The sequence below is a fragment of the Mus caroli genome, chromosome 5 (assembly GCF_900094665.2).
Source record: "Mus caroli chromosome 5, CAROLI_EIJ_v1.1, whole genome shotgun sequence".
NCBI classification, from domain to species: Eukaryota; Metazoa; Chordata; class Mammalia; order Rodentia; family Muridae; genus Mus; species Mus caroli.
This window is the reverse complement of record NC_034574.1, coordinates 116,052,250-116,062,223: the sequence shown is the minus strand read 5'-3', so window position 1 is coordinate 116,062,223 and position 9,974 is coordinate 116,052,250. Positions and strand designations below refer to the sequence as shown.

General features: G+C 49.0%; 1 protein-coding gene across 2 annotated transcripts in view; it reads left to right on the top strand.

Moving 5' to 3' along the window:
* Positions 1 to 5,960, top strand: part of Morn3 (MORN repeat containing 3) — a 10,150-nt gene extending 4,190 nt beyond the window's left edge. The window contains exons 3-6 of one of the 2 annotated variants that reach the window (XM_021163251.2): positions 2,065 to 2,222; positions 3,633 to 3,792; positions 5,157 to 5,341; positions 5,676 to 5,960. In XM_021163251.2, the coding sequence (XP_021018910.1) occupies positions 2,065 to 2,222; positions 3,633 to 3,792; positions 5,157 to 5,341; positions 5,676 to 5,765 (593 nt within the window). In that variant the 3' untranslated portion in view covers positions 5,766 to 5,960. The remainder of the gene's footprint in view (positions 1 to 2,064; positions 2,223 to 3,632; positions 3,793 to 5,156; positions 5,342 to 5,675) is intronic. The other variant, XM_021163250.1, reaches the window with a different exon arrangement.
* Positions 5,961 to 9,974: the final 4,014 nt, after the last annotated feature.

Genomic DNA, 9,974 nt, shown 5'->3' with positions numbered 1-9,974 from the left:
CGGATGGTTGTGAGCCACCATGTGGTTGCTGGGATTTGAACTCTGGACCTTCGGAAGAGCAGTCGGGTGCTCTTACCCAGTGAGCCATCTCACCAGCCCTAACATGAAGGTTTTAAGGCAAGAGTGTTGGGAACCGGACCCTGATTCTGTAAGAACTGCAACAGGTCCTAACCGTTAGGCCATCTCTCCAGCCACCCCCATCCAAGCCTGCTTTCGCACAGCACCCAGGCTCTCTAACACAGAGACACAGAGGTGACAGCACCCACAGTGAGCTGGGGCCCCCCCACACCCGCCACCAATCAAGAAAATGCCCTACAGGCCAATCTGATGGAGACTTTTTTTTCCCCTCTTCAAAACCAACTCTGGCTTATGTCAAGTAGCTAACAGGGCAGTAAACAGCTTACCTAGTGTAAGTGGAGCCTTGCATTTGATCCACAGCATTATAAAAATATAGAAATGAAGTGTACAAAAATCTAAGGAAAAGACTCTCACTGCCTCAGCCCTGGGTCAGACTGTTTTCTCTTTCTTGGAGTTTGTAACCAGAAGATGGCAGAGAAAATCCTATGAAGGGATGGTGGGTGATGCTCGACACTAATAAGAGTTTTCCCCATAGTCAAAAGAAATTTCCAGAGGGCTGGAAGTAATCCGAGGATATTTTTCTTCATGTCCCTATCCATACTGGGAGGCACCTGGCTTTCATTGTTCCTGTGACAGATCACCCTTCAGAGACCTCGACCAAAAGCAAGAACACTTTTCCTTGCTACCTCTGGGGCCTGTCAGCAGCTCTTGATTTAGGTTCGTTTATGGAATGGAAAAGGAGACGGAAAACTCCGGCCTGCTAATGAGTCAACGGGAGAGTTGAGGACGTCTATACGCAGACTTGATACGGATGCTTGCTTTCGATGCTTGCTTTCATGATAACTCTTCATTCATTCATTCATTCCTTGGATTCATTGAAATCAAACTGATGGCCAGGAGTGACAGCACATAGCTACCAAGCCCTTAAGAGGCATAGGTGGGAGGATGAGTTTGAGGGCTGGGACATAGGACAAGATCCTGTCTTTAAAATCCACAACACTGGGATGTAGCTGTAAGTTGGTAAAATGCTTCACTGACATGCCCAAGGCCTTGGTTTGAGCCTCAGTATGACCTAAGTGTATGTATGGTGGGTACAGATGAGAACAGACATTATTACCACAGCATGTATGTGGATGATAAGCAAGGAACTTTTGCCAGTAAGCCCTTTCCTCCCACTGTGGGTTCCAGAGAGCAAACTCAAGTATTGGCTTGCAGGGCTAGTGCTTTTTACCCCAATGAGCCATCTCTCCCGCCCTGACTTACTTAGTTATCAACTATAATCACAATGCTGTACTTTGGTCCTCCAAAATGTTACGCTATGATAGCCTTTGACACACATCTCCCTCTTTCTTCCCAGCTGCTGACATCCATCATTCTAGTCTCTATTTCTATGACATTGACTTCCCCACATAAAAGTGACATCACTTGATACTGGTCTTTCTGAATCTGGCTTATTTTGCTTTTTTATTTTGCCCCATCTTTCGAGACAGGCTTTCTCTGTGTAGCCCCTGTTGTTCTGGAACTCACTCTGTAGACCAGGCTGGCCTCGAACTCAGAAATCCACCTACCTCTGCCTCCCGGGTGCTGGGATTAAAGGTGTGTGCTACCGAGGCACAGCTTTTTTACATTGCTCATCCTAAGGTCCTTCTTGTTCATCCACATTGTAAAGGGCAGGGTTTATTTTATTTATTTCACTGCTGGGAATTGAACCTGTGTCCTCACATCATTTCCTGGCCCCCTTTTACTTTCTCTTTGAGATAGAGTCTCTAGCCATTGCCCGTATCAGTCTGGCTGTTCAACAACGGGCAGGAGCATCACTGTTTTTTCAACACGGAACTTTCCTTTCTTCTGCATGCTGACAGTCTAAAGATGAGGCACAGACCCTATTCTGTTCAGGGTAGAGATCCCCGAGGTCTGGACTGGCATGTGGCTTCCAACTTCAGGGTGGCAGCCCTCTGCAGTGTTGGCCCATCCGTGTGTCACCAGGGAAAGGAACACAGGTCTGGAAGAAGAGTGGCGCGGTCTATGAAGGGGATTGGAAGTTTGGGAAGCGAGATGGTTATGGATCCCTCAGTCATCCTGATCCAGAGACCGGAAAACTCAGGAGAGTGTATTCAGGCTGGTGGAAAGGCGATAAGAAATCGGTGAGTGGTTTCCCAGCATGCCTTGTTTGTAGGCGAGGGGAAGAGCCAGGCTTTGTGTGGGGGAGGGGGGGTGAAGGTGGGAGGTGGACCGAGAGACAGTGGCTTCCTGGGTGGGAGAAGGAAGGGGTGGAGGGAGGGACTGGAGTGCTTTTCAAAACAAACCAAGAAAACAGGAAACAAGAGAAGTGGGGGGCCCCAGGAAGGAACCCTTTAAAAACCTTACAGCTTCAAGGAGGCAGCAGGCAGTCTCCCCCACCCTCTTCCCCCTGGTTTCCTGGCTTTCTTCTTCCCTTACCCAATTCTGAGAATCCTCCTCCTCCTGCTGCTGCTGGCGGAGTCAAATGGGAGGCTAGGAAGCAGGGCATGGAGGGTCAGAGCTGGAATCTCAGCATCCTGAAGGTGGAGGGAGTTTCGGGTTAGCCTGAGCTACATAGAGAGAGACCCTGACTGAAAACAGGGAGCAAGGACAAGAGAGGACGCAGAGGAGGAGGAGCTAGGCAGAGGAAATTCCACAAATATTCATCCTACTGCAGATATATTTAAAAAAAGAAAAGAAACAAACTTGTATTGGTCCTTGCTATAAGCCATGGAGTCTGATAGTTCTAAATGTTACTGCTGAACAGTTACTATAATGGTACTTGAGTTCTTAAATTAAAAGCTTTGTCGTCATTGGTCTTCCGTTTCACTAAGACTTTCAGTGAGGTGAAGCACCTAGCCTGGGGTTGGTGACACAGCTAGCCAGCTGCAGAGCCCAGGATTTCATGTTCTTTGCTTCCGGGAGGGGTGGGGGGCAGGGGTGGTGGTGGGGAAGACTGAACCTAAAACAAATGATTTGCCTTTAATGGAGAGTTTGCAGTGGTTTCCCTGTGGTTGGGAGATCAATGAATCTAGCCTAGAAAATACAGGGCAGGAGGTCATATCCAAAGCAGCAAGGCTAGCCCAGTAGACATGAGATGGTAGGGAGGAATAACAAAGATAGCAAGCAGCAGACCTTATTTGCTCTGGGGGAGAGAAAGAGAGTAGTGAAAGATGGCATTGGGATTTTGAGGTACTGACTTAGTGCTACTTAACCAAGCCACTTTGAGCGTGATCTCCAATAGTCTTTGATTTCCCACTGTTGGTCTCCAAATGTAACATTTATGTTTCTAAGTAGCCAGTTGAATAGAGACTGAATGTAATCAGAGTTGGGTGGGTGATCCTACAGGGTATATAAAATATCCTTCTGGTGGCTGTATGGAGGGGGTATGGAAGTGGGGCCAGAGATAAGGCGACCAGAGAAGAGAAATTATGCGGGCGGTCTGAAGGCGGTGCACGAAAGGAGCTGAATTCTTTGACCTCTACTAGGAAAGCCGGCTGGAGGGGACTCAGGTGTGAGAGTTGGCAAATAGTGGGACACCTTCCTACTTTCAGGGGTATGGGATCCAGTTTTTCGGACCCAAGGAGTATTACGAGGGTGAGTGGTGTAACAACCAGCGCAGCGGGTGGGGACGCATGTACTACAACAACGGCGACATCTACGAGGGCCAGTGGCAGAACGACAAGCCTGAAGGGGAGGGCATGTTGCGGCTGAGTGAGTGCCCTGCCCCCAAGAAACCACGCCCCAACGCTTCCTGGCCCCGCCCCGTCCCCGAAAGATCTCCTCCCAGACTCGCTGCCCCAACGGCCATAATACTTGTCCCATAGACACCAGTCTTGTTGGCCCTGAAAAAGTGAGATTCTGACTTTCAACGAGATCCAAATAAGCTGAGGCCCTGGATCAGCTGGGGTGGGCAGAGGTGTGGTCAGTCTGTCTGTCTGTCTGTCTTGTAGTCCCTATACTCAGCTGGGAGCCTGCCTTCCGTGAGCCTCCCCTATGCTTAAGCTGGGTTTAGTGAGCTCTTGGTAAGCAGAACAAATGTTCCGAGGAACTTCTCATGGCCTGGATTCTGGGCAAGAGTGCATGTATTCAGATCCTGGTGTGAGCCCGCGCTAGCTCTAGGACGCCAGACAATTTGCTTCAGTTTCCTTGTGGTTAACAAATAACTATTTTATTATATTATGATTTATTTTTTTAATGGAGGACCTGTGAGTTGGCTCAGTGGGTAACGGCGCTTGCACACAGGCCTGACCACCTGAGTTTGATCCTGGGTCCCACAAGGTAGGAGGAGAGAACTGGTTCTCCAGTGTTGGCCTCTCACCCCCATACACGCGTGTTACACAAGGCACCGTGGTATGCAAGTGCCTGCATTTAACACAAACACACTAAAAAAATAAATTAAAATGAGAGGTAAGCAGGGTCCCTACATCTGGGATCAGCAGCACTGCTTTGACTTAGAACCCAGCCTGGGCTAGCCAAGGGGAGAAATGCTGTCTCAGAAAATAAAACTCAAATAGTTTTAATCACAGTACTCGGGAAGCAGAGGCAAGTGGAGCTCTGAATTCTTGGTTTACGGAAGGAGTTTCAGGCCAAAGCTTGGGGGTGTGGAGCAGTTGCCTAGCACACTCCAAGTTTCTTGCAAAGTAACAAGAGAACAACAAAAACTTACACCACAAACCAGAAGCAGAGAGTAAGCATGTGCCAGGTTCTGGCTCCAACCTCAAAAAAAAAATCAAATCTCTTTCTCTCTCCCCTCCTTCTCCTCGCCACAGGTTTTCTCTGTATAGCCCTGGAACTCTCTTGGTAGATAAGGATGGGCTCGAACTCATAGATCCGCTTACCTCTGCCTTCTAAGTGCTGGGGTCAAAGCCGTGTACCACCGTAACTGGCAAAAATCAAATCTCTGGAAGTGGTTGAAGTAATGTTGGTGATGCTTAGGGACACTGCACCTCCTGCCATGTGCTTATTTAATGGGTCTCAGATAGCTAGCACACACTGGTCAGCAGCTGGGACCAGCGAGACCCAGCCTGACGTCCTAGCTCCCTCACTGTGCCTAGCACCCCTGCTTTCCTGTCTAGAGAACCGGAACCGGTATGAGGGCAGCTGGGAGAGAGGCATGAAGAACGGGCATGGGCGTTTCTTCCACCTGGACCATGGTCAGCTGTTTGAAGGCTTCTGGGTGGACAACGTGGCCAAGTGTGGCACCATGATCGACTTTGGCCGTGACGAGGCCCCTGAACCCACCCAGTTCCCCATTCCTAAGGTGGGTAGTCCTCCTGGGGCCCTGAAACCAGAGAAACAGAAACCGGCATCCAAGCTGGGCAGTGGTGGCGCACACCTTTAATCCCAGCACTCGGGAGGCAGAGGCAGGCGGATTTCTGTGTTTGAGGCCAGCCTGGTCTACAGAGTGAGTTCCAGGATAGCCAGGGCTACACAGAGAAACCCTGTCTCCAAAAACCAAACAAACAAAAAAACAAAAAAACAAAAAAAAAGAAAGAAAGAAAAGAAAAACGGGCATCGTCAAAGAACTAGAGATGAAGTTTTGTTTTTCAGCAACCAACCAGCCCCCCAACCTACCCTCCCCCGCTTTCATCCAGGTGGAGATTCTAGACCCAGATGGTGTGCTGAAGGAAGCGTTGGATAAGCTGATGAAGCCCGAGGAAGAGGAAGCCTCTCCGTGTCCCTGAACAATGCTGACCTTCTGATATCACTAACGGGCCGGGCATGACCAGAGAGGGCAAATCTCTTGCTTCCTTATAGTCCAGCTTTTCTTTCTTGGTTACTCCTCTCTGAAACACGAGTTCTTAGAAGACCCAGTGAAATCCAGTCCTGCCTAGTTTGCCTCGGTTGCGTTCTTAGCCTCCTGGGGTGGGCACTGAGCCGCAGTCAGGTTTGGGTTTGCCCCTTCTAAAGGATGTCAGAGGCGGCGATGGGCCCGTGGCCTGTACTAACAGTTGTTTGTGGGACCTTGTCCTGGGGTGGCTGTTAAGTTTCATGGCGAGGATGTTCGTGGTCGTGTTTCTAATCCTAACTCCAACATCCTCCCCACCTGTGCAGAGATCGGATCAAGGCTCAGGAGAAACTCTGGCCCTTGTCACCAAACTGCTCAGACCGGTGCGGCTCCTGCAGGAGGAGCACGCAGCGACTCTGGGCACGCCCTTGGCTCCCTCGGAGGGTACTGGCTCCTCCAGAGACTAGGTTTATTTTTTGCCAGTGGAGGTGGGAGTATTGCTTCTCCCTGGCTGGTCTTGGGGACCCACTTGCTTAAAGCCTTTGCCCCTATGGCTTTATATGAGAGTGCATGAAAATAAAGAACGCGGTGGCCGTAATCCAAGGGCCTAGAGCTTGAGCAGGGGTGGGCAGGGTCTGAGGGAGAGGAAAGACAGCTTCATCAGCCCCGTTGATTTCTCCCCTCGTGTGTGTGTGGGGGTGTGAGTGGTGTGGGGGGTAGGGTGGGGGGACTTGAGGGTGCAAGGCAGAGGGGCAAGGAAGTGGCTTCAGTTCTACTACCCCTGAGGTAACCCTGAGAGGAGAGTGAGCCAGCACTCTGCCACAGTGGCCACCAAGATTTGAGATTTAAACGGGTTCTCACCTTCTTAGCCTAACCAAAGAATCCAGACGAAGCTTTAAAAACTGAGCATCTAGGGCAGACACGTGGCTTGTGCCTTAAATACAGGCACACAGGAAGCAGAGGCAGGTGGATCTCTGAGTTTGAGGCCAGCCTGGTCTACACAATGAGTAGGGGGTGAGTAGTGAAATCTTGTCTTAAAAAAAAAAACAAAAAACAAAAAAACAAACAACAACAACAACAAAAAAAACCCAGGCAGTGTTAGCACATGCCTTTAATCTCAGCATTTAGGAGGCAGAGGCAGGGGGATTTCTGAGTTTGAGGTCAGCCTGGTCTACAGAGTGAGTTCCAGGACAGCTAGGACTACACAGAGAAACCTTGTCTCAAAAATTAAAAAAAAAAAAAAATGGTAGTCAGATGGTGCATGCCTTTAATCCCAGCATCTCTGAGTTTTGCTTTTTTTGTTTTTTGTTTCTTTTACCCTACCATGTAAACAGGCTACAAAGGAATGACTCAATTCCAAGTCTGTCCACAAAGCTCTCAGCAAACACTCCAACTTAGTGAGGCGCAGCACTGGCTCACACCTATCATTCCAGCTTTCTGGAGATGGAGAGAAGAGAGTCCAAAGGTTTGATCCCAGTCTGGCCTCAGGCCCGAGTACAAAGGACAGCCTCACCAAACCAATAAAGCTCACACTATGAGGTTTTCTTTGCTCCTAAACTCTAAGGGTGGTGACTGGCTTCGAGGGTGTGGTACCGTCTGTGCCTGATGCCAAGATGTAGGATCAACATAACTAAAGGTGCAAAGTGCTGACTCGGTGTCAGGCCCTGTGGACAGCTTCAATTGCCTCTCCTGTGACTCTGTAATCCTGTGTGGTAGCCTACTGTCCTCTCTGCTGTTTTAGAGGAAACTGGTTCAAAAGTCTCCAAGCTAATCCTGAACCTAACCTATATATTCTTTTAAATCATTTTGTGTGTGTGTTTGGATGTTTGGATGTTTTGTCTGCATGCATGTCTGGTGCCCAAGAAGGTGTTATAGACAATTGCAAGCTGCCAAGTGGGTTCAGGGAATTAAAACAGGGTCCTCTGGCAGAAAGGCAGGTGCTCCTAACAGCTGAGCCATCTATCCAGCCCAGGCCTCTATATTCTCAGGGAGTGGAAGTGTATGTACAGAGTGTTACTAAGCATGGTGGTGCACACATCTCATTCTGGCACTTGGGAAGCCAAGGCAGGCGACTCTCTTCATCCTGGTCTACACAATTACGCTGCTTCACAAAAGGACGGGGCATGAGGATCCCCTTGTCTATTTATAAAAGCAATAAAATGACAACAGTAGTCACTTCTGGAGACAACAACTGGGGACAGGGATGGAGGACATTATTTGACTGGTGAAACTGGAAGCAAGTGAAAAGATAATCTACTGTAGCTGAACTAAAAGCGGCTCCAGTTTGAGTCCAGAGATCAACATGTCAGCCTGAATCAGCCGCTCATGGGTGATGGCGGTATTCGGGTATCTACATTCTACTAGCCAGCCTGGTAGACCCAGGAAACATGTCAAGGCTTGGGAATCATTGTCCAGGAGTAACTCCAGCAGGATCCCGGGTCTCTGCAGAAGCAGGAAGGTGGCTTGACACGTGAGCAGTCTCCAGGCTCCGCGGCGGAGCAGATTGCACTGAGGGACCCCTTCCCGGTTGTATATAGTGTCTCTCAGAGGATGGTCCTGGTGTGTAAGATGCTGGGATGCAGGGTGCATGGGAAGTGATGGGAGCAGAATGACTATTAGACCCTAAATGACTTTAATGGGCTATGATACAGCACAGTGGAGGATGTTTGCTTACTATGCGTGATGCACTGTAGGTTTGATTCTTAGCACCATTAGAAAGCAAACAAAACCACTTTATATATCGGGGTTTTAGGACGGATAGATACCTTAAAGTCAAGGCCTATGGGAGTCAGGTAACTTTGTTTTTAATTACATTTACTCTGTGTGTGTGTGTGTGCGCGCGCGCGCGCCTGAAAGACCCATGTTGCATGTGTGACAGAGGCCAACTAATAACTGACTCCCACCTATCATGCAGGTTCTGGGAAACCCAGGTGGTGTCAAACTTTGGGTGTTGCCCTGGTTGTCCTGGAACTGACTATAAAACAGGTTGGCTTTGAACTCAAGAGATCCGCCTGAATCCAGAGTACTGGGTTTAAAAAGTGTGAACTACCACCACCAGGCTTTGGGACAGGTTCCTTTATTTGGCTGAGCCATCTTGATCATTTGAGGGAAGTAGTTGAAAGTGGCCTGGCGTGAGACAAGAGGGAGTGGTGGGAAGTATAGCCAAGATAGGCCCTGGGTCATGGTACCTGCTCACTGGAGGTCTGCAAGGTAGGCCCAGTGCCCTTGGAACTTCCCATTCTTCCAGCGAAGCCAGAATCTGCCCAGAGTCGAGTCTTTGGAGGCCCTGGGCTCGGAGCCACCTTGCAGGTTGGAGTCCTAGCGAGTTACTAGTGAGTTAATCTTCACTGTCAACTTGACTGGATTAGGAAAAGCCCCAGGGATTAATAGAGCACCTCTGGGACTGTGCGGAGCATTTCCAAAGGCAATTAGCTCACAAGGTCTCTGACCTAATCGATGGCAGGGAGTCACTCCTCTGTGGCTCACAGGACAGCATTATTGGGAGGTGATGAGATGGGGGGGGGGAGCTGGATGAGGAGGTCAGAGTATCTTGTTATGGTTACTTCCTACTTCCCTTTGACTCTTGGCTACCATGGCATATTTCTACCCCCATGCCCTCTCCATCATGATGAAGTAACATCTCTGAGACCATTAGCCAAGATAAATCCTCTAAATTGCTTTTTTTTTTGCAGGGGGGGGGGGAACGCTTATCTGGTCATGTGACACAAAGACCTGTTACCTTAACTTTCTTGAACATCAGCTTTGGTTGCTGCACAGTGATGATTAACATCCTGAGAGGGATGCAGAGGGTCAAATGAACATCATGCAGTACTTAGAGCATCGCTCACCCCCAACATACACAATGGCTAACTAGACCTATTTTGTTGTTTCTGTTGGACTGACACACCCTCACGGGGTGTTCCTGCCGAAATGCACAATCCGATTATAACCATGAAAACAAAATCTCAAGAGAGGCTAAACTATAAGGCATTCTGAAAATCCATAGATCTGATTGCTTTAGGAAAAAATAAAAATGTTAATATCTGGGCTGGACAGATGGCTCAGGGGTAAAAAGGCACTGGCCGCTCCCACAGACGAGCCTAGGTCATTATTATTTTTTTTGAGACAGGGTTTCTCTGTGTAGCCCTGGCTGTCCTGGAACTCA